General features: G+C 44.8%; 1 protein-coding gene across 1 annotated transcript in view; it reads left to right on the top strand.

Annotated features, from left to right (window-relative positions):
- Nucleotides 1–7,451: 7,451 nt before the first annotated feature.
- The window catches only part of igdcc3 (immunoglobulin superfamily, DCC subclass, member 3), a 131,082-nt gene continuing 113,187 nt past the window's right edge, over nt 7,452–25,346 (top strand). Inside the window, exons 1-2 of the mRNA XM_078529958.1 lie at nt 7,452–7,590; nt 17,260–17,565. Coding sequence (XP_078386084.1) covers nt 7,524–7,590; nt 17,260–17,565 — 373 coding nt within the window. The 5' untranslated portion in view covers nt 7,452–7,523. The remainder of the gene's footprint in view (nt 7,591–17,259; nt 17,566–25,346) is intronic.

Consider the following 25,346-nt stretch of genomic DNA (forward strand, 5'->3'; position numbering starts at 1 on the left):
ATTGTCTGGCACTTGTGTGGTGCAAATGTTTCTCTTGCCACTTGTCAGCCCAAGCCTGACTGACAGACCATAAGGCGGAAGAGCACAAGTAGGCCATTCAGAGTCTGCTCCGTTATTCAATGAGATCATGGCTGATCTGATAATCCTCAACTCCACTTTCCTGCTTTTTCCCCATAACCCTCGATTCCCTTACTGATTAAAAATCTGTCTATCTCAGCCTTGAATATACTTAACGTCCCAGCCTCTATAGCCTTCTGCGGTAAAGAATTCCACAGATTAACTACCCTCTGAGAGAAGAAGTTCCTCCTCATCTCTGTCTTAAATGGGTAACCCCTTACTCTGAGATTATGCCCTCTGGTCCAAGACCCTCCCGCAAGGGGAAACAACTTCACAGCATCTACCCTGTCAAGCCCCCTATGAATCCTATATGTTTCAATAAGGTCGCCTCTCATTCTTCTAAACTCCAATGGGTACAGGCCCAACCTGCCCAACCTCTCCTCATTAAAAAAAATCCCTCCATCCCCGGGATCAACCTAGTGAACCTTCTTTGGACTGCCTCCAATGCCATAATATCTTTCCTTAGATATGGGGACCAAAACTATTCACAGGTGTAGTTTAACTAGTGCCATGTATAGTTTTGGCAAGACTTCCTTATTTTTATACTCCATTCCCTTTGAAATAAAGGCCAACATTCCATTGGCCTTCCCTATTACCTGCTGAACTTGTTAGCTTTTTGGGGTTTATGCACAAGGACTCCCAAATCCCTCTGTGCTGTAGTTTTCTGCAGTCTTTCTCCATGTAAATAATGTTCAGCTCCTCTATTCTTCCTGCCAAAGTGCATAACCTCACATTTTCCCACATTATATTCCATCTGCCAAGTTTTTGCCCACTCACTTAACCTGTCTATATCCCTCTGTAGACTGTGTCATTCCCACCACTTGCCTTCCCACCTATTTTTGTATCATCCGTAAACTTGGCGATAGTACATTCATTTCCCTCATCTAAGTCATTAATATACATTGTAAATAATTGTGGCCCCAGCACTGATCCCTGTGGCACTCCACTAGTTACAGGTTGCCATCCTAAAAATGCTCCACTTGTCCCAACTCTCTGTCTTCTATTAGTTAGTTAATCTTCTATTCATGTTAATATACTACCCCCAACACCATGGGCTCTTATCTTACTAAGTAGCCTTATGTGCGGTACCTTATCGAACGACTTTTGGAAATCCAAAAAATATTACATCTACTGGTTCCCCTTTATCTATCCTGCTTGATACTTCCTCAAAGAATTCTAATAAATTTATCAGGCATGATTTCCTCTTCATGAAGCCATGCTGACTCTGCTTGATTATATTATGCATTTCCAAATGCTCTGCTATTACATCCTTTATAATAGACTCTAACATTTTCCCAATGACAGATGTTAAGCTAACTGGCTTATAGTTAACTGTTTTTTGTCTCCCTCCCTTTTTGAATAAGGGTGTTACATTGGCAGTTTTCCAATCTTCTGGGACTTTTCCATAATCTAAGGATTCTTGGAAGATTACTACCAGCGCATCAACTATCTCTGCAGCTGTTTCCTTTAATATCCTAGGATGAAACCCATCAGGTCCAGGGAATTTATCGGCCTTTAGCCCTATTAGTTTCCCTAGTACTTTTTCTCTATTAATAGTTATTGTATTTATTTCCTCTTCCCCCTTTTGCCCCTTGATTATTTAGTATTTATGGAATGCTATTAGTATTTCCTACAGTGAAGACTGAAGCAAAGTATTTATTCAACTCCTCTGCCATTTCCTGGTTCCCCATAATTATTTCCCCAGCCTCATTCTCCAAGGGGCCTATGTTCACTTTGGCATCTCTATTCCTTTTTATATATTTAATGAGGCTCTTGTGTTACTTGCTAGTTTACCCTTAAAATTTATTTTCTCCCTCATTAATTTTTTGGTCATCTTTTGTTGGTTTTTCAAACTTTCCCTGGCTTACCACTAATTTTTGCCACACTGTATGTTTTTTCTTTCAATTCCATGTCTTGCATGAGACCACAGACTGTTTCAGTATCTGAGGAGTTACGAATGGGACTGAACATTGTGCAATCATCAGTGGTTATCCCCACTTCTGAAATTATGATGGAGGGAAGGTCACTGATTAATCAGCTGAATACAGTGATGCCAAAGGCAGTCACTCTCACCTCAGCTCTGCAATTCAGCTCTTTTATCCATGTTTGGAACCAGAGCTGTAATGATATCTGGAGCTGAGTGGTCCTGGTGGATCCTAAACTGAGCATTGGTGTGCAGCTTATTGCTGAGTAAGTGCCGCTTGATAGCACTGTTGATGAGACCTTCCATCACTTTGCTGATGGTCAATAGTAGACTGATGGGGGAGGTAATTGATCAGATTGGACTTGTCATGCTTTTTACGGACAGGATGTACCTGGACTATTTTCTGCTTTGTTGTGTAGATGCCAGTGTTGTAGTTGTTTTGGAACAGCTTGGCTAGGGGTGCAGCTAGTTCTGGAGCACAAGTCTTCAGCACTATAGCAGAGATGTTATTGAGGCCCTTAGCTTTCACTGTATCCAGTGTGTTCAGCCTTTTCTTGATATCGCATGGAGTGAATTGAATTGGCTGAAGACTGTCATCTGTGATGCTGGGGACCTCAGGAGCAGCCGAGATGGATCATCCAATTGACATTTCTGGCTGAAAATGCTTCAGCCTTTTCTTTTTCACTGATGGGCTGGACTCTGCCATCCTTCAGGATGGGGATATTCGTGGAGCCTCATTCTCTGGTTAGTTGTTTAATTGTCCACCAACATTCATGACTAGATGTGGCAGGACTATAGAGCTTTGATCTGATCCATTGGTTGTGGGATTGCTTAGCTCTGTCCATAGAATGCTGCTTCTGCTCTTTAGCATGTTTGTAGCCCTGTGTTGTAGTTTCACCAGGTTGCTACCTCAATTTTAGGTAAGCTTGATGCTGCTCCTGGCATGCTCTCCTACATTCCTAATTGAACCAGGGTTGGTTGCTTGTCTCCATGGTAATGGCAGATGGAGGGATATGCTGGGCTATGAGGTTACACAATGTGGCAGGGTACAATTCAGCTGCTGCTGATGGCTTGCAGCACCTCTTGGATATCTAAATTTGAGTTGCTAGATCTGATCTGAATCTCTCCCTTCACGATGAAGGGTGTCCTTAGTGTGAAGACAGGACTTTATCTCCACAAGGGCTATGCAAAGATCACTCCTACCAAAACTGTTATGCACAGATGGATCTGTGACAGCTTTGATTGGTGAAGGCATGATCAAGGAAGCTTTTCCCTCTTCTTGGCTCCTTCACCGCCTGCCACAGACGCAATCTGTCAGACTTATCCTTCAGGACTCAGCCAGCTTGGTCAGCAGTAGTGCTACCGAGCCACCCTGGTGATAGACTTTGAAGTCTTCGACTGAGAGGATATGTGCCCTCGCTACCCTCAGTATCTTTTCTAAGAGATGTTTAACATGGAGGAAAACTGAGTTATCAGTTGAGGGAGGGCAGTAGGTGGTAATCAGCAGGTTTCCTTGCTGATATTTGACCTGATGCCATCATGAGGTTTCGTAAGGTCTGGAGTCAATGTTGTGGATTCCCAGGGTCACTGCTTCCCAAATATAAACCACTGTGTCACCACCTCATGTGGTCAGTCCTCCTGGTGCAGCAGGACACACCCAGGGATGATAATAATGGAGGAGTCTGGAACATTGGGCTGTAAGGTATAATTCTTTGAGTATGACTATGTCTGTCTGTTGCCCTGACCTGCCTGTGGGACAGCTCTCCCATTTTTGGCACAGGTCCCCAGATGTTAGTGAGGGGGGCTTTGCAGGGTTAGTTGGGCAGGGTGTGCCTTTGTTGTATCCAATGCCTGGGTTGATGCCAGGTGATCCATCCTGTTTTATTCTGATTTGACTTTTCCATAGCAGTTGGCTACAATTGCATGGCTTGCTGGTCCACTTCAGAGGGCAGCCTAGAGTCAGTCACCGTGCTGTCACATGTGGTCCAGCCAGGTGAGGATGGCAGATTTCCTTCCCTAAAGGATATTAATGAACCAGATGCACTTTTACAAAAATCTCGTCATTTCATGGCCCATGGCTACCATAATGAAGACCAGCTTTTTATTCTGGATTTTGTGAATTAACTGAATTTAAATTCTACCAAATGTCAAGATGGGATTTGAATCCATGAATTTTAGTCCAGACCTCTGGATTATAGTCCAGTAATATTACCACTGCTACCATAAAACTGGAATGAAAGTACATTGCTCAGGCAGAGTCGGAGGAGCTTTACTGGGCCTGAACCTATTGTATATCTGACCTAGGCTGTTTAATATGCAGAGGGGGAGTTACTATATAAATAAAAGCAAAATATTGCTGATGCTGGAGATCTGAAATACAAAGTGATGGAAAAAAAATCTCAGGTCTGGCAGAATCTGAGGAGAGAGAGACCTTCATTCCATCATAAGGTTAGAAATGGGGATGTTCGCTGATGTTCGCACAATGTTCAGCACCATTCGCAACTCCTCAGATACTGAAGTAGTCCATGTCCAAATGCAGCATGACCTGGACAATATCCAGGCTTGGGCTGACAAGTGGCAAGTAACATTTGTGCCACACAGTGTCAGGCAATGACCATCTTCAACAAGATAGAGTCCAACTATCGCCCTTGATGTTCAATGGCATTCCCATCACTGAATCTCCCACTATCCCCATCCTGGGGGTTACCATTGACAAGAAACTGAACTGGCTAGCCATATAAATACTGTGGCTACAAGAGTAGATCAGAGGCTAGGAATCCTGCAGCGAGTAACTCACTTCCGGACTCACCAAAGCCTGTCCACCATCTACAAGGCACAAGTCAGGAGTGTGATGGAATACTCGCCACTTGCCTGGATGAGTGCAGCTCCAACAACACTCAAGAAGCTCAACACCATCCAGGCCAAAGCAGCCCCGCTTGATTGGCACCACATCCACAAACATTCATTCTCTCCACCACCAACGCACAATAGCAGCAGTGTGTACCATCTACAAGATGCACTGCAGGAATTCACCAAGGCTCCTTCGACAGCACCTTCAAAACCCACTACCACTACCATCTAGAAGGACAAGGGCAGCTGAAAGATGGGAATACCACCATCTGGAAGTTCCCTTCCAAGTCACTCACCATCCTGATCTGGAAATATATCACCGTTCCTTCACTGTTGCTGGGTCAAAATCCTGGAACTCCCTTCCTAACAGCACTGAGTGTGTAGCTACGTCACATGGACTGCAGCGGTTCAAGAAGGCAGCTCACCCCCACCTTCTCAAGGGCAACTAGGGATGGGCAATAAATGCTGACCCAACCAGTGAAGCCCACATCCTATGAATGAATATATTAAAAAAAAGAGTTAACGTTTTGAATCCAATATGATTCTTTGGAGAGTTAATCTGGATGTTTGAACTCCTATTTGTTAAGTGAAAAATAAATAACCCCAATGTACTTTGGCGAGATGGTGGTGTAGTGGTAACATCACTGGAGTAGTAATCCAGAGGCTCTGGAGACACTGCAGCTGGTGGAATTTAAATTCAATTAATAAATTAGGAATCTTGGGGAGTTGGTGACATAGTAGTATTGTCACTGGGCTGGAAATCCAGAGACCTAGGGTAATGCTCTGGGGACCCGGGATCAAATCCCACCAAATCAGATAGTGGAATTTGAATTCAATAAATATCTGGAATTAACAGTCTAATGATGACCACGAAACCATTGCCGATTGTGTTAAAACCCATCTGATTCACTAATGTCCTTTAGGGAAGGAAATCTGCTGTCCTCACCTGATCTGATCTACACATGACTCTGACTCTTCAAAAAAATGCCCTCGGAAGAAGGGCAATTAGGCAATTAGCCAGCGACGCCCACATCACACAAATGAATGAAAAAAAAGAAAGCTAGTCTTAGTGATGATGACCATGAAACCAGTGTCAATTGCCGTAAAAACCCATCTGGTTCACTAATGTCCTTACCTGGTCTGGCCTACATGTGACTCCAGATCCACAGCAATGTGGTTGACTCTTAACTGCCCTCTGAAGTGGCCTGGCAAACCATTCAGTTCAAGGGCACTTAGGGATGGGTAATAAATGCTGGACCTTGCCAGCGATACCCACATTCCATGAAAAAATAAAAAACAAACAAACCCTCAGAAAGTTGGTTCATTGTGTAGCTTAATATACTGTAACATTTAAAATATTTTTACAATGATATCACAATTGTTTTACAAAATGAGCATTTTGAGTCCTGGTATAATTTGACTTAATAATGAGTAACTGGTGCCTATAAAATTCTTAGCTCTAGCCACGCTACCTAAAATATTCACACAATTTAAATTTACTATTTGCCATTTCGGGAATAAAATTTGTGCTAATCACTTCAAATCTCTTACCTGTGACGTCTCTATAACGAAACGTGCGGATTTGAAAGTTCACATGTAGCCTAGAGGTGAATTCCACAGCAGAACGAGCAATTTCAGAATGCTGAGAATATAATACAGCTCATTAAAATTCAGTATGTTGCAAGTTTGTTAATTTTAATGGGGTTATTGTGTTCGGCGGTGTTTTAAAATTGTCCATTCCGTTACGTAAATCCCCTCCGTGTGTACAGCGCTTTAACTGTTTTACACTTGTCCCCGCGGTGATGTAGGAACTGCAATAACTGTGACAGATATCTGCCTGGATGAGGCTGACCATAACTCATCCGTGGAGATACCTATAATGATGCTCGTTATGAGGTGCGTTACACTGTGTATAATGTGGGGTCTCTCTCTCTCTCTCTCTCTCACTCACATAAAAACCATTCAAAATAGATCAGCACCGCCTCTCGACTCCTATTCTTTTTTTAAAAAAATGACTTGCGTTTATATAGCGCCTTCTCTTGTTCACTTTCACATTCCAAAGCGCTCCACGCCCACCTTTAGATAAAGAGGCAAGGATAGACCTTGAAAATACATTTTGACAAAGCTCCAACTTTGAGGCTGGGATGAATAAGTTTGGGAGTTTTCAGGGTTGGAGCTGCCCGCCTCCCTTTCCCGGGCACTCGGGGTTGTGGCTGTGACCCCGGTCCCGGTAAAGTTTACTCCCCCTCTCCTCATGGCTGAACTCTGCTGGCGCCTGGGACCTGACTGGAGCTCGGTGACCTGTGGATCAAGGGAACAGCAGTGAGGGCCCCGGCAGGATGTGTGTGTGTGTGTAGCTCTGTGGCCGGAGGCAGCAGCAGCAGCAATAAGGTGGCTGCATCCCCCCCAACCCCCTCTCCCCGATCTTGGCCTCCCGAGAGAGAGAGAGAGAGAGAGGGAGCGCGGGGAGAGAGAGAGAGACGCTGACAGACTCTGATAGATGAGCATTGGACACCATTCGGTGAGCAGGTCCAGCCTCCCCCAGCCCCACACACACAGACACAGACAGTGTGTGTCCTGCACTATGACTGTCGGTCTGCTCCTGGCTGCGGGGCTGAAGTGAGGAGCGGTAATGGCGCTGTGGAGGCTGCCTTTGCCCTGCTGCTGTTTCCTGGGCTCCCTCCTGATCGCGCTCGGGGGTGAGTAGCTTCTCGGCTTTTACAAAGTTGCATTTTCGGCTTTGCATCCTCACCCCCCCCCCCCCGGCCAATGGTCCCCCCCCCCCTCTCACCCCCCCCCCCCGGCCAATGGTCCCCCCCCCCCTCTCACCCCCCCCCCCCCGGCCAATGGTCACCCCCCCCCCTCTCACCCCCCCCCCCCCCCCCCTCTCTCACCCCCCCCCCCCCTCGCCAAATGGCTTTTGTCTGCGCCTGAAATTTCGCCCACTGACCTCGGGGGCAAGTTTGCGGTGGCCGCAAAGCAACCTGAGCAGGAGAGCGGGGTCCGGTAGCGGAGAGTCTCCCAGTGCGGAGTCTCCGCTCGGCCACCGCCGCCCGCCCGGGGCTCAGAATAAGAGAAACCGGGATGTTTATTTCTCTCTGATGTTTGACAGATGGAGGATGCGAGTCGGGAACCATCTGCTGGTTTTCAGATGGAGATTCTCTCCACCTCCCCCCCCACCCTCTCTCTCTCTCTCTCCCCCCTCCCCCCCTCCAACTCCTCTCTCTCTCTCTCTCCCCCTCTCCCCCCTCCCCCTCCTCCTCTCCCCCCTCCCCCTCCTCCTCTCCCCCCTCCCCCTCCTCCTCTCCCCCCTCCCCCTCCTCCTCTCCCCCTCCCCCTCCTCCTCTCCCCCTCCCCCTCCTCCTCTCCCCCCCTCCTCTCTCCCCCTCCTCTCTCCCCCACCCCCACTCCTCTCTCCCTCCCCCTCTCTTTCCCTCCGTCTCCCCTCCCCCACCTCTCTCCCCCTCCTCTCTACCCTCTCCCCCTCTCTCCTCCCGACCCTGGGTCCATTTCCCTAGGTTCACTTTACTCCTTTTCCCTCTCCCCGCGTGTTCCCCCGGGTCTGGGCTAGGATGGGGTAAAGGGGCCAAATGGCCGCAAGCAGCAGCCCCCGCCCCCCCTCCCCCAGTCTCAATAAAAGGGACTTTAACGAGGCTGGGAGTCCGGAGAGGGGCAGAAAACACATGAAATCAGTTCTCGAATCACATCCTGTCAGAGCAGTGAAACCTCCCAGAAAGTCTGTTTATTTGCTGCTGATTTGACCCGCGGATGTTTCCAAAACAAAAACAAAAGTGGATTTGGTGCAAGTTTTTATTTTGGGGGGGGGGGAAGAGACCCAGAAACAAAATAATCGCCAGGTTTGGGAATGGGCGGAAAAGTTGATTGTGTTTACCCCTGGGTTTGGAGGATTTGGCTGCTTTGGGAGGGCCAGGGTGTGTGTTTGAGGGTGTGTGTTTGAGGGGGTGAGTTTGAGGGGGTGTGTTTGAGTTTGAGGGTGTGAGTTTGAGGGTGAGGGTGAGTTTGAAGGTGTGAGTTTGAAGGTGTGAGTTTGTGTGTGTTTGAGGGTGAGTTGGTGTGAGTTTGAGGGGGTGAGTTTGTGTGAGTTTGAGGGTGTGAGTTTGAGGGTGTGAGTTTGAGGGGGTGTGTTTGAGGGGGTGAGTTTGAGGGGGTGTGTTTGAGGGGGTGAGTTTGTGTGTGTTTGAGGGTGTGAGTTGGTGTGAGTTTGAGGGGGTGAGTGTGTGAGTTTGAGGGGGTGTGTTTGAGGGGGTGTGTTTGAGGGGGTGAGTTGGTGTGAGTTTGAGGGTGTGAGTTTGAGGGTGTGAGTTGGTGTGAGTTTGAGGGTGTGTGTTTGAGGGTGTGAGTTTGAGGGTGTGTGTGTGTAAACAAGAGGGAGCTCGGATCCAGCCTCCAGCCCGGGAACATGGGCTGCGGTACAAACTAGGCGCTTATTACCGGGATGAGAATATGCAGCTATAATCTTCCTCCTTTGTCGTCAGCACCATGAAAACTAACCCCCCCTTTAACCCCTTCGGCCTGAAAGGTTTGGACTGGTCTTTACAGAAAATGTTTCAAAAATATAAATAGGTGTAATTGACTCGTGCAGTAACGCCCAATACATTTTCCTAAGTTGCTATGGATACCTGTATAGTTTAAATACTCAGATCATCAGTGTCAGGACTCTTGCCGTTTAACATTCTGGGGAAGTCTGCACCTTCCTGGACTTATTTCATATTTCGATCAACTGCAGTTGCTGTGGGTTGGACTGTGTCAATTTGTTTACAGAATCCTTCTTTGTCCCGGGTTGTTGGTGGATGTGTGGCCGCTTCCAGAACCGACAGTCCCGGAGGATTTAGAAGCAGAGGGAGGGGGGCGGGAGTGATTCAGCACAATGTGAGATTTGCACAAACCCATGGAGAGAGGCGGAGGACCTGAGCCTGCAGCCATCAGAGAGCCTTTTCCCTTTGGAAACAGGCACCCCGAGCTGCTCGGGCTAACGGAAGCGCAGCTGCAGCGCACGATGAGATTTTAATTCACAAGAAAAACTCCGGAGCCCTTGAACCTGCCCGGAGGCGAATAGCCTCCCCCCCAACCTCCCCCCAACAACCTCCCCTCCCCGAGGGAGAGCTGCAGGTTTGGGAGGGAGGGATGCGGATGGCAGGAGGAGTTCCGCTTAGCTTTGCAGCAGGACAGTAAAACGCATGGCCGGTTAACCTCTTTGTTAGACCACATGGTGCCAGTAGCCGCTAAACAGTGTTACTTTCTCCGGCGCATTTCAACACCTACAGCTCCAGACCAAAAAAAAACTGCTCCAACGATAGGACTGCCTTACCCAACAAGTTTTAGCGTGAGCACGTCCAATTCAATATGTCCAACTTTAAGTTACCTAACTCCACGTTGCCAATCAACTCAATTTCGCTCTAGAACCCCGACTAGAATTAGCAATAGCGTCTTCATCCGAACATCTGAACCCTGACAGCAACATATGAGGTGCTTCTGCCGAATGCTTGCTGCACAGCATAAAGGTGACTACACTTCAGAAGTATGCCATTGACAGGAAAGCACTTTGGAACAACCTGAGGTCACGAAAGATGCTATATAAATATATATATACAAGCCTTTTCTTTTGTTAATAAAATTCAATGGGTAATGGTGACACGCTAGGAGCAACCACCTAATATGATCCAAAATCAGAAAATGTTGGAAAAACTCAGCAGGTCTGACAGCATCTGTAGAGAGAAAGACAGAGTTAAAGTTTGGGTCAGTATGACTCTTTTTCAGAGCTCTGAAGAAGAGTCACACCGACTTGAAACGTTAACTCTGTCTTTCTCTCTACAGAGGCTGTCAGACCTGCTGAGTTTTTCCAGCATTTTCTGTTTTTGTTTCAGATTTCCAGCATCCGCAGTATTTTGTTTTCATCTAATGTGGCCCATGGATACTGTTGTTAAATGTAAGTCTGCAGTGAATGTGCATTGCCAATGAATCAAGTTTGTGATTCCAGTTTACAAAGCACTGACTACTGCACATCAGGGGTCCAAGGGAGCACACTGTGTTGAAACCAGCAATAGGAGTGCACCATGTTGATCATCTGATATTACATAAGACAAACAAAGGATATAATAAGCAAAAACAACACCTTCAAATCCTGGCCACACACAGACAGCAACTGTTCTGATTAAGTGTGGAAAAGTTAACTCCACTCTTCTCTCCACGGATGCTGCCTGAGCTGCTGAGTGTTTCCAGCATTTCCTGTTTTTGTTTCAGATTTCCAGCATCCGGAAATTTTTGTTTTTCATTTAAGGAATATAATACCTTTTTGCACAAGCACATCTGAGAGGGACAATGTCCTACAGGAACACATGGATTATACAAAATCATGATCTGTGCATAATCCTAATGTGTAATCTGTCAAAGATAATAATGAGTCCTATTCTACGCTGCTTGTATGAGAGCTCTGCTTGTGAACGTGTAATTCAGACTGAAAAGGAGTTTCGAGATCTTCCCAAAGTGCATGGCCTTGTGGTCTGTGACATTAACAGAATCCCTTAATTGATCTATCACTCTGCACTTTTCTTCCAGGTATCTGTTATTAAAGATACTTTCTGTACATTGTAACTTTCACACTAGCTGTCATCTTTTGCCTTTGGGCAGGAGGAGAGGGAAGGTTTCCTGGGTTTTAGGTGTTGCTCTGGTAAATTGAGCTGTGTTTCATGAAGATTTTACCAGGGAAGTGCAGTATTATAATTTTAGAGCCTTAGCTTAACCTGGAGTCAGAAACAATACCTAAAACATTCATACCGAACGAAAATTGGAGAATGTATCATCAACAGCTACTTGTAAATCTTGGACTTTTTAAATGTACTTTCCTGCTGTAATAAGGGTAAATAATTCTTGCATATCTGACATCTTGATACTTCTTGGCAAGAAAAGTAAAATGGAACATAATTTTAGAAGGGAACAGGGCTCATCTCTGGTACAAACGCTTGATGTGTGCACCTCTACATCTGAATCATGCAGGGCTAATACTGCTGTGCTAATGTGTCATGTGCACATCAGTATGATTGAGGCTGCCTGTGAATGAAGTTGGGCTGGGGCTTGAGGTCTTGTACGGATGTGTTTATCTGTGCATCTGATATGGCTATGAACTATTAATGCATGTGATACAGTGTTTACACAGGCTTTATCTATTCTAAACAGTAACGAGCATCTTTTGAGTGTAAGTAGGTGTTAAAATGTACTCCAAAGGCTTAAAACACAGTTTTAAAGAGAATGTGAAATGATGAATATTGATATTAAAGAGACTATAGAGCAGCTGTTCCTAACACAGTGAATTTGAATGAGACTTGAAAGGGATACATTCTATTGATACCGAATGATGTGACCAGTGGGTTTGTATTACACTTTACTGTCCAATTATTATCAGGCAAAGTATTACACTTTGGGTGTTAAGGGTCCTTGAGTGGTGTTAATACCACTTTGCACATTCTGATACGCATTTAACACAGTGGTGAATAATTACCACCAGTGAACTAAAACACAGATTTAACCGGTTATGAAGGGTCAGATCCAATTAGCTTAAATAATGTTGCACATTCCAACATTTCAAAACCCTTATATCACAGACATCTGAACCAATTTTTATTGTCACTGGCCAGAATAAAACAATGTAGCCCCTGTTCTCAAATGGCATTTCTAGTGTAAAATGAGGGCCAAAAGCTGAGACATTAACATGTGACAACGCAGATTCTTTCAACACTGGTGCTCAGTTGAATGCTTACTTAAGAAAAGATTGCAGTGCAACAATTGGAAAATTATTATACAGAAAATCAAGTTTTCGTTTCCATTGGCATAAACCAAGCAATCTTCTGCACAAATATACTACTTGAAAGCAGACAGCAGATGATACAAACTCAGAACACATGACAGGTTTTAAAAACTGAGACAACACCAATGACAGCAAAGAGGCCACATAATGCAAGTTTCAAAACTCTATATGAAGTGGAAATATAGAACTAGCTTGGAGGATAAAAGAGGACACTGGACCTGGATGTAATAAAATAAGAGTGTGTTTCATTTTGCAGCACTGATATCCCTCAGGTTGCTGAGCAAAGATTCTACCCTGAAGGAAGTTTAAAGAAACATATCCCAGGAGAAGCAGCCACAGACACAAAGAATGTAGTGCTGTTTCCCTCACCTCTGCAGTTAAAATGTTTATCACTCTCACTTTACTGGCCTTGGTAACATAGGCATGGTCAATATCAATATATTCAGTGCTTACTGAATAGTGCAAATTCAAAGAAGCTCTTCTGTATTTTCCACCCTCTATTCGCACCATTGTAGTAAGTCACAATCAGTTAAATAGGTGAGCTGGTTCATCATTGCTTATTGTATTTGAACAATTTTACCTAAAATTGTAGCTGATGGGGATTAGTTCAGATTATGCAGCATTAATACAATCTCCTGATGAACTGACTAAGGCCCTCGAGTCCTTCGAGAAGAGTAAAACTCCTGGAAGCGACGGCTTGCCGGCGGAGTTGTATTCGGCTCTGTGGGACTTGATCGGCCCAGACCTGCTAGGAGTGTACGAGAGTATGCTCCTGGCCGGTAGTATGTCAGAATCCATGAGGAAAGGCATCATCACCCTCATCTACAAGCACAAGGGGGAAAGGAAGGAAATTAGAAATTGGCGACCCATTTCACTGTTGAATGTGGACTATAAGATTCTGTCCAAGGTCATCGCCAACCGGGTCAAATCCGCTCTGGAATTGGTGATTCACCCTGACCAGACCTGCTCTGTGCCAGGCAGGAAGATCTCTGACAGCCTGGCGCTGCTCAGGGATACGATTGCCTATGTACAGGACAGGGGTGTGGATACCTGCCTCATCAGCTTGGATCAGGAGAAGGCCTTTGACAGAATATCGCACACCTACATGGGGGATGTGCTCTCCAAAATGGGGTTTGGGGAGGGAATTCGAAATTGGATCCAACTGCTCTACACTAACATCAGTAGCGCAGTCTCAATCAATGGGTGGGAAACAGATAGCTTTCCGATTAAATCTGGAGTCAGGCAGGGCTGTCCTCTCTCGCCTGCCCTTTTCGTGTGTTGCATAGAACCCTTTGCCGAGTCCATCAGGAAGGATCCGGGCATAAGAGGAGTGACGATCCCAGGCAGTGGAGGCACTCAGGTAAAAGCCTCCCTGTACATGGACGACGTCGCCGTCTTCTGCTCGGATCCGCTGTCGGTGCGCAGACTGATGCACATCTGCGACCAGTTCGAATTGGCCTCGGGAGCCAAGGTAAATCGTGGGAAGAGCGAGGCCATGTTCTTTGGGAAGTGGGCTGACCGATCCTTTGTCCCCTTCACTGTCAGGGCTGACGGCCTGAAGGTGCTGGGGATATGGTTCGGAGGGACCGGGGCATGCGTTAGAAACTGGAAGGAGCGAGTGGCTATGGTGAAAAGGAAACTGGGCATGTGGGAGCGACGCTCCCTCTCCATTGCGGGTAAGAACCTGGTCATCAGGTGTGAGGTACTCTCGCTGTTGCTGTACGTGGCGCAGGTCTGGCCCATTCCAGACTCCTGCGCGATGGCGATCACTCGAGCCATCTTCCGCTTTATCTGGAGGTCGAAAATGGATCGTGTCTGCAGGGACGCGATGTACAAGCCTCTAGATAAAGGGGGAAAAAACGTGCCCAACATCGCCCTCATACTGATGGCCACCTTTGTGTGTGGCTGCATCAAGCGGTGCGTAGACCCTCAGTACGCAAACACCAAGTGTCACTACGTGCTGAGGTTCTACCTGTCCCCGGTGTTGCGAAGGATGGGTCTGGCCACGCTGCCGCGGAACGCTCCAAGTAGTTGGACCGTGCCGTACCACCTGTCCCTGGTGGAAAAATTTATGCAGAAAAACACCTTTGACCACAAGTCCATCAGGCAGTGGTCAGCACGTAACGTCCTAGAGGCCCTGAGGGAAAAGGAGAGGGTGGACCCTGTGGGATGGTTCCCCGAGCAGACTGTCAAAGTCATTTGGCAGAATGCCTCATCGCCAGAACTTTCCAACAAGCACCAAGACGTAGCTTGGCTGGTGGTGAGAAAGGCCCTCCCCGTCAGATCCTTCCTACACGCCAGGAGGCTCACCCCCTCTGCACGTTGCCCTCGAGGTGGCTGTGGTGGGGAAGAGACCGTTGTTCACCTCCTTGTGGATTGTGCCTTTGCAAAGAAAGTCTGGAGAGAGATGCAGTGGTTGCTGTCGAGGTTCATCCCGAGCAGTTCTGTGACACAGGACTCTGTGCTCTACGGGCTGTTCCCAGGGACACACACCAAGACAAACATCAACTGCAGCTGGAGGATCATCAACTCGGTGAAAGACGCGCTTTGGTCTGCCCGAAACTTGTTGGTCTTCCAGCGCAAAGAGTTGTCCCCGACCGATTGTTGCGGACTGGCACAATCCAAAGTCCAGGACTACGTGCTGAGGGACGCACTAAAGCTTGGGGCAGCTGCCGCAAAGGCGCAATGGGGAAGGGTCGCTGTCTAAGACCTTTCTACCACAGCGCACCGAGGGACTGGGAACTGTTTAGAGCCCCTCGGGCTGTACAGATCAAAATGAAAGGCTGTAAATGATTGTAATATTGTTTGTACTGATGCACCTGGTGATACATTTTGTAAAAGTTTAACCTGGATTGTACCCTTGTAATGTGGTTTTTGAAATGGTTTTGAATGTGATTGAAGATATTTTATGAATAAAGTATATTTTTACAAAAAAAAAAGCATTAATACAATCTGCACAATTACCAGCAGAAAACTGTCTCAATTGTCTTTACATGCTGTCTGAAAGTAGGCCCCTGAAGGTCTTACTTGGACCTCACTGTCAGATCCATCAAACTTTAGAGTAGAAACCTTGCTGTTTGATAAAGCAAGATCTTGCCTTTCAGCATTGCAGTGGAATGCCTGATCTTACGTCAAAGGGATTTAAACATCAGGCATGTTGTAAATATTGAAAGCAGTCCCTGAGATTCCAATTTCAACCAGTAGAATGTGGAGCCTGTTTTCTTTCTAAGGAATGTTGAACAGATTAGATTTTGCCTAGTTAATTGGAAGAGGAAGTTCTCCTTGTGCAGGCAGCAAGAATGTACAAAGCCGGTTAAGGCCGGCCCTTAGTTAACTGTATGTTTGTAAGAACTGCTGTCATTGAACAACCTTGGCCACTGCCATCCAGGTATAGAGTGTTTCTTTTCATTGATTGCTTCAGCACTTAATGCGGAGAAAGTTATAGCATAATTGTCTGATTTTACTTCACTCTAGTTGTGATAGTGATGGATGGTCATGAAAGAATGATGATTTTTTGATATTTGTTTTCAAATGTTTCCCTTGAAAATTAATAATCAGATGTTAAGTATGCATGTTAAGTTTTTAAAGAAAGCCGACAGATGTTCATATCCTGACATATATTAGATTGGATTATATGTATGGAGGCTGATAGATAGTATGGATATATGACAGTGGCTGCACAGGTTTGTTTGTGCACCTATGACTCTCCATGTAAGACAATAAGGATACATGCTACAATTTGCATATAGCCTGAGAACACACACTAGTATTAAGTTGTGCCTAATGTATAGATACAGACCTATGGTGACAACTACCTGTACATGTACAGACACCATCACTTAACGTTACCTGTGTAGTCTCCTGTCCTTTTCTGTGCATACAGCGGTGTATACTCAAGTGTGATTACTTGTGCACTGTTGTCAAATTTGTGCTTAAAGCAGACAGTTTAATTCATGCAGGTTTCATCTGATATATAAAGATATAATCACATGTTGTTATTGCATGTGTCGTTGTTAATGTTACAGTATGTGCAGCAAACATACTTATGTTCACTTCCTCATAGTCTAGCCACTGGCTCATGCCCTCTTTGTAGGTGGAATCATCAGAAAAAAAAATGTAAACTGTGAGCAGTTGCTAGTACAAGTAGAATGGCTCAACTGGTAATTGCCCTGGCCAGTGTGAGACTGAGGCGCAGATCTCTGGTTTGCTCTCTATAATGTTCTGAGATAACTGATCTCTATCATAGGGACAGTAGGGCTGCTGCAATTGGCTTCAGCAACTTGAAATGTATGCAATTGATGTGAACATGGATTCAAAGTTCATATACGGGCCACAAGGCTTCAAGAAATGACTATATACACCCCTTAATGGTTACACCATGCTGGATTGTAAATATTATTGTGAACTATTGCTCTAAATCTGAAATGTATGGCTTTAGAAAAGTTCAGTGCATTTATTGTTAATGCGTATTGTAATTGCAGCTAAACATGTCAGGAATGATATAGAAGATGATGCTATTGTGTGTTTTGTTGTTTCCTTTTTTTAGATTTAGGCCATTCCTCAGAACTGACTTTCACCTTGGAACCCAGTGATGTTGTGGCAGTGGAGGCTCATCCTCTGAAGCTGCATTGCCAAGTGGAAGGAATGCAGCCCATCAGCAAGTCATGGAGAAAGAATGGAGTCCTGTTGTCAGATAGTGAACACATCTCTCTGCTGGCCAATGGATCACTCTACATCACAAAATTTCAGAAGCTGAGGGATGACGGGTCCTCTGATGAGGGTGAATATGACTGCACTGCCCAAAACCGCTTAGGGCTACTGGTCAGCCGGAAGGCAAAAGTGCAGGTTGCAAGTAAGTGAATCTGATGTTCCTCTGAGAAAGGAGGGTTACAACAGATCCAGGCAACATTTTGATAAAATAACTATAGAACTATAGAAATGTTGTTACTCAAGGAAGGCATCTGACCTTTTGCCCCTATCTTGGTGCTGACTCCCTCACTAGAGCCATTCACACTCACCCCACTTACTTGCTGTTCCTCTGTGTTTCATTCTTTCTCAAGTGTCCATTTGGGGAAACTTCTATTTTATATCAATAAGTTCTTCACTAACTGAAGCGTGTGCTTTGAATTCAGCTGATTGCCGCAATGACTGGAGCTAAAGTATTAATTCAGTGCAGTGCTGAATATGCCAATCTGTCCGGAAGGATCAGAACACTGCTGTTGGTCAGCAGCGACCTGCTCCAGAGTGCTCTTGCAGTGAGCGGGCACAGACACAAGGGGCCAAATGGCCTCCCTCTTTGCTCACTATTCTGTGACTCTATAAGAATTGGCACCCAATACAAGACATATCAGAAAATGTCAGAATCTGCCTGATGGATTGAAATGTTCTGCGCAAAGAAACAGTAATTCTGAATTGTGTCATGGAAGATTATAGGATTTCATCCCCCGTTCTATAATAGAAACAAAATTTATATAACAGTCTGTGAAGGTCATTGGGGAGGTTTTGCCTCTGATCAATGCAGCTCCAGAAAGTATGGTAGCTTGGCATCATGTGGTGCCATGGATTGGTAGGCACCACTTAAAGTTTGTAATTTGTCCTATGGTAAGCTCTCACCATGCCATGAGAGAAATTAGTGAATGGAGGTCAAGTACTTGTCCACAGGAGGGTAGAACATTGAGTTGGTGGGGGTAGGGTGGGGGGGGGGTGGAGTGGAAAAGGGAAGCCAGACATTATCAGTGTTTACAGACCAACTTTGTAAAACAGGATTTGGAGTGGATGGAGCTCCAGCAGATTCTCAAAGCTGATGAAACTATGTGATCTGAAGAGGAAAAAATAAGTTAAGAAAGTTCAAAGTGAAGCTTACAAGAAATAAATAGTACTGAAGGTTTTCTCATTTACAGAGCAGTTATGGGAAGAAGGTTCCAAGTTGAAGTGTCACAAGCTTCTGATCATTACGGCTTTATTTTTAGATGATGGTCACTTGCCACCGTGGGCACTGGCACTTTGAGGTTCATCTTGAGGAATAGGCAATGAGAATCTGGCACTGTCTGCAGTCTTGTGTGGCCTGCTATTGATTTCATGTGGACTATATTGTTATCATAATAGTACAGGCACTATTCAAAATCACCCTGACCTGATACTAAAGTATGTAATTAATTAACTGAAAGACCTGCTCCCGAATGGAGCAAAACCTGTCAAGGTTACTATTAAGCTCTGATTATTTAAACCTGACCTGAAATGAACAGGTCAGCCATTAGAAGCAGGCCAGTGCTTTGACCATTTTTTGACCATTACTTCACTGACTGGCCAAATTAGACTTCACATGAAGGAGACTTGAAATGTTTGGATAATAGTCATATATTGGCAACCGCCTCTGATTCTAGGGCTACATGATGTGGGCCTTCATTTGGATGCAAGTTATCAATAGGGTGACTACTTTCTGGTTGGCTGAGCTATGTGCTCAAGAATTAGAATTGGATTGAGTTCAGATCCTGTCCTTTATTGGGCTATTGCTCCTTGGCCCTTGTTCTCAAGGCTCTTTCTAGATTGCCAGTGAAATATGTTGTTTAATAGATGCTACTTTTGATCAATCCTCTTCACTGGCCAGTCACATTAAACTGTTAGCTCATATTTTATAAAGTTGTGTCCTAACATTTGCAAGGAGCATACAGATCGACCATGGCCCAGGCTGGGGATAGTACAGCGAAAGCAAGGCCAGGAGCAGGCCAAATGAAACTCATCCATAGCTCAGCATAATGACCACCTCTTCATTTGGTTATCCTCTCATTTTTTTTTTGACCCTGCTGCCATCCGATGCCACAGGTCTTGGCGCTTCATTTGTTTAGTTTAAAAAGAATCTGGGAGAATGCCACTGCAATGCAACAGCAAGCTAGTATAGTCCCAGAGTCCAGCCGGGAAGCAGCCTAGGAACAAGTTAGCTAGCCAGTTCACCGGGGAGCAGATTAGAAAAATACAGCCCAGCTTTGGAACAATACAATTTGATGGACCCTTCAATTTTCCCACGTTCTTGGGAATCCAGGCGGCTGTTCAACAATGCTGCACCCAGCTGCCTAGTTTTGATTGATTATGGGCTACACTAAGAACATCCTTGGGCTTCATGGAGGGATGCATTACCACACAAGCAAGCTTCACTATGAGGCTGCCCCATTCCATTACTTTCTGTTTAATAAATTAAACACGGGGTCACAAGGAACTGTATCATGTTCAGCATTCTGAAGATAACATCTTAAACAATATCCAAAAAAGACCAAAGAGGTCAGCTCTTGCCCTGAGAACCCATGGGGAAAATAAATATGTAATTGAGATGCTGGCCCGCAGAAATATTCAGCACATCACCATAAAGAGAGATGGGCTTTGTGGGTGAATAATCGAGGGATACCTCTGGAAAATCTCTGGGATGGTCAGAGCCAGTTAGTAGACAGAACATAACACAAAATACACAATGAAATCCGGACAGCAAAGTCGAAGCAATGAATCCCTACATTTCTACAAAGAAGAAATTTATTTTAAAAATAATTATTGAACCTTAGAAATCTTTATTAGATCAGGAAGATACTGTGTGCTGATTGAAGGTTTATTATTCTAGGATAGGCTTGACAATGGAATAACAGATTGTGGGCAATTGACAATTGTGATATTGTAGTAGCTCCTGAAACTACACTTTGTGCTTCAAGTTTATAAAGGATGTTCCAAAATGAAATGATGACCTTAACTGAGATGACACATGTTTTCTCACTGGGTCAAAGGCTGACTCCAGACCTGAGGAATCCATATTGTATTTTGTGTTTTGAAATGAAGTAACTATCTTGAAAACCCATCTCCCAATCTGTACAAAGCCTTATGTATTCTGAGCCTATTTGTAATCTAATTCCCTTGGAATTGGTTGGACAATCTGCAACTTGTGTAATTTGATGAAACTGTCGGCTTGGTTCGTAAATCACAACGTGACCCCTGGAACACTCCCCTGATGAAGACCATTGATTGTATCACTCAATAAGGAGGATTTATCACCAGCAGGATGCACTGTCCTTCTGTCTGTCTTCGCACAGGGCTGCATATCCTCTGCCGCCAACCTGTACTGTTTCCTTTGTGTTCCGAGTTGGTGATGGACCACTTTCTGATGGTTTTTGAACACATACTAAGCCCTAGCAACCATCTCTTGCAATCTCTTTCCATCCTTTTAGCACTCCTGTTGATCAGTTCTGCTGGTTCTCATATCACCTGTGTCCTTGTCCTCTGAAGGTACACAGGAAATGGCCACAATGCTGTGGTTTGATTGACTTTCATTGTGTTGTTAACGTTAGTCATGAATTTTGAAGTCACATTACAATTGTTCCTTTTCCACACCATCTCTTTCAGTTGTTGATCTGGTTTCCAGTGGAATTACATAAACTCTTCGATCTTTCGATAAATTCCATACAGTTATGTTACGGCATTTTCACTGCACTCCAAAGTGTGTGCCTTAAGACGTTCTTGTATGGTATAGCCACATATAAATGCAAGTCATATTTTATAATTTATTATACAACAAAACAAACTTATACAATTGCAATATGAAGAACTCAGTGTCCTGGCCAACATTCAGCCCTCACCCAAACATGACAACAACTTGTTATATAACTTATGTAGCACCTTAAATGAAATAAAATATCCCAAGATGCTTCACAGGAGCATTATAAAGGAAAATTTGACACCGAGCCATGTAAGGAGATATTAGGGGCAGATGGCCAAAAGCTTGGTCAAAGAGGTAGGTGTTAAGGAGCATCTGAAAGGAGGACAGAGAAGCAGAGAGGCAGAAAGGTTAAGGGAGGGAATTCCAAAGGTTAGGGTCCAGGCAGCTGAAAGTGGGCCCCCAATGGTGGAGCAATTAAAATCAGGGATGCTCAAGATGCCTGAATTCGATGAATGCAGAGATCTTGAAGGGTTGTTGGGCTAGAGGAGATGACAAAGATAGGGAGGGGTGAGCCATGGAGTGATCTGAAAGTAAGGATGAGAATTTTAAACTTGAAGCATTGCTTGGTCTGGAGTCAGTATGTATCATATATGCCGGTTAGCTCAGTTGGCCGGACAGCTGATTTGTGATGCAGAGTGACACCAACAGTGCGGGTTTAATTCCTGTACCGGCTGAGGTCATCCATGAAGGCCCCGCCTTCTCAACCTCGCCCCTCGCCTGAGGTGTGGTGACCCTCAGGTTAAACTCACCACCAGTCACCTCTCTCTAATGAGAGAGCAGCCTATGGTGACTTTCATTTCATGTATCAGTGAGTACAGGGGTGATTGGTGCAAGGAGACTACCAAAACAGATTAAATAATCATTCATCTCATTTTCAGCTTGTGGGACCTTGTATGTAACTGGTTCCCTCTTTTCTCTATTAAAACTTCAGCCATTACACTTTCAAAGTGTTCTGAGGATGTGAAAAGTGTTACGTAAATGCAAGTTTTTACTTTCTAGTTACTGATTAACTCCAGATTGGGTGCACATTCAGGATTTTAACAAGCCAGAGATTACTTTACCTTGTCTCAAAACAATCTGAGTAAAATCCCAGTACACGCGTGTGCTGCCAACTTTCTGTTGAGTGTTACTATCTGAATCAGTGCTTTGCTGCTGGGTTACTGTCAGGAATGCTGCAACAGAGTGTACCATAGTGAGATGAGACTTGGTTTTCATACCTCACACCGAGCTTCTGCTTTTGAATGCGCTGCCCCAGGCAATTGACAAGGGAGGCCTGGCTTATCCTTAGTGCAAGAGGGAAAACAAAACTGTCGAGCAGATAGCTCTTTTCGAACTACAGGTTCCGCAGGGAGGGAACCATGCTGAATTCCAGCTCTGACAACACGCCATAGCCAGGCAGCCCGTGAACAGAGGCCCCAGAAGCATTCAGAGCAGCAGACCTGCTGAGAGTTGAGCCTGGCTTCCGGGCAGAGTTATGAGGCCTACACTGTTAGCTCCCTCTGCACGCAATCAAACTCCAAGCACTTGAGCCTTTCTGGAACCCCGCATTTTATAATCGTTCTGAAATTAGCTGCAGTAAAGTTGGGGGGCGGGGGGGTGGGGGTGGGATGGGATGGGAGATGAAATTCATTTTTAGCCGATCAAATATAATAACAACTTGTTTAACGTAATGAAACATCCCAAGACACTTCACAGGAAATTATAAAACAATGTATGACAGTGAATCACATAAAGTGATATTAGGTCACATGACCAAAATCTTTTCTTGTTCATGGGATGTGGGCGTCGCTGTTTAGGCCAGCATATATTGTCCATCCCTAATTGCCCTTGTTCAGAGGACGTAAGAGTCAAGCACATTGCTGTGGGTCTGGAGTCACATGTAGACCAGACCAGGTAAGGACGGCAGATTTCCCTCCCTAAAGGACATCAGTGAACCAGATGGGTTTTTACAACAATCGGCAATGGTTTCATGGTCATTATCAGACTTTTCACCATCTGAAAATCCCAGTATTTGGGGCCTAGGCAGCTTAAGGCACAGCTATCAGTGGTGGAGTCATTATAACTGGGGATGTACAAGGGTACAGAATTAGAGAAACACAGGTATCTCAGAGGGTTGTGGGTTGGAGGAGATTCCAACTATAAAGAGGGGGTGCGAAGCTATGGGGATAGTTGAAAACAAGGATGTATAAAGGGCCCCATTCTAAACAAGTGATGGGATTGTCACATATGTGAATACAGATGGCAAAGTTCAGATATACAGCACAGAGGGCAGTGAATTTCAAATGCAGCGGTTGAGATCATCAGGGGCTGAACATTGGATGTGTAAATGCAAATAGCAGAACTCGCACACAGAGGGTGATGAGTGTCAGCCATGTCAACACTAAGGGCAGATAGCATTAGATAAATAAATGCAGAAAGTGTAAACCCCTAAAGTGCTTTTACAATCTATTGCCTAGTAGGTCACTGAGGTGCTCAGTGTAAATGGAAAGCAGTTCTCAAGAATATAAGTTGTTCCTATTGCTTTAATCTCTTGGAAGCCATCAATAATTCAGTGTGGCATGGAACATCCATTTTGTCAGGCGGGGGTTAGAACATGTGCGCTGTGTAATGCACGTATCATGCCACGTGCTTAGTGCACTGATTCTGGTAAGATTTGAGAGTGGTGTAAGTTTATCTGTGCTTACAGTGAAACCTCAGCTGTAAAGAGGGAAATAGCTACCCTCACAGTGAGAGCACAGCACGGGCAGAAAGGCGACCAGAGTTCATTTGGTTTCGTGAATGAGATCACTTCCAAGAAGCAGTTTATCCTTTCCACTGTTATCTCTTTGAAGCCTTTTTTTTCCCATTTAGAGGCCCTCATTACATTTCACTCAGTTTGTCCCTGGGAAGCTATTTATCATCTCAATGTCCTTACAGGAGTAACTGTGGTCCTTGTAGGTCATAAGAGCAGTCTCTGACATTGTTCTCTCACAATCCAGTCACTAAGCAACCATGCTGTAGGGGAATGGGTCTAATTATCACCTCAGAAGAATGTCCTTCTGCTTAAACTGTCATTGGAAAGATCTGAAGTGGTGCAATTTGCAGTTGGGTTTTTAAAGCCATTTGGGTTGAAATCTATCCATCGATTGAAAGTATAATGCAGGCCAATAACTGTGTCTTTTCTCTACAAGTGGACTGAACATCTGGTTTATTTTTAGAAAAACGTTACTTAAAAAGAAGACAAGATGGCAGAAAGCAAAATGTTTGGACCAGCCTCCTAACAAGAGAAAGAGAAATTGTCTGTTTTTAGGGCAGTGACACCAATCTAAAATGCAGGTCTATTCATATTCAAATGTTGCCATTCAGATGCAGAGAATAGACTTCACTTTAAGGAGCGCACAATACACTCTGAGGCCCAAACTGCTGTCTCTCATGTAATCCTCACAGATATGGGTAATCTATTCTCTGGCAGCTAGTCTAGGCCACACTGTTGGAATGCATTCATTCCTGTTGGTTAGTTATTTCACTGTTTTACAGAGTTTGGTTCCGGGGGTGGGGGGGAATGTGGGGTGGGGGGGGGGTTTACTGGCCCACATCGTATTGTAATAGTTCACATTTGGAGAAGTCATAAGAACATAGCCAGGTAGGAGAAAAATGGCTATAAATCTGTCTGAGGCTGAATGAATCTCAACGCTGCATTGTGCTATAAATTAGAATCAGTCACATCCTGCAAGATTACAGCACTTAGCTGTTGAGGAATTACACCATTAGATTTAAGTAGAAAGGGCAATTCTACATCGGGTAGTAGTGACCTCATCATACAGGCCCACAAAGGGTTGAAGAAGGGGTTAGATGCCATCCTTCTCCTGTGATACTTGCAGGATCTGGACTTCATCCTTTAATGTCACACGTAAAATGTCATAAAGATCCTCTCTGATGAACCATTCATCTTGTTAAACTGCATTGCCCGTTCCCAAATTTCTAAGAGGAGTGTGCAGCATTTCCCTGCTGCCAGAACTTGATCACTTTCGGTTTACATTTTGTTAACTATTGTCTTACAATAAAACTACAACCCATTCACTCATTAATGCATCGGATAGATTTGGATAACATGTCTGTTTCCTCACATAAGGAATACATCCAAGAGGTCATGTTGACATATCAGCATCAAAGGGTCGACA

This window comes from Cetorhinus maximus, chromosome 26 (genome assembly GCF_964194155.1).
Source record: "Cetorhinus maximus chromosome 26, sCetMax3.hap1.1, whole genome shotgun sequence".
NCBI classification, from domain to species: Eukaryota; Metazoa; Chordata; class Chondrichthyes; order Lamniformes; family Cetorhinidae; genus Cetorhinus; species Cetorhinus maximus.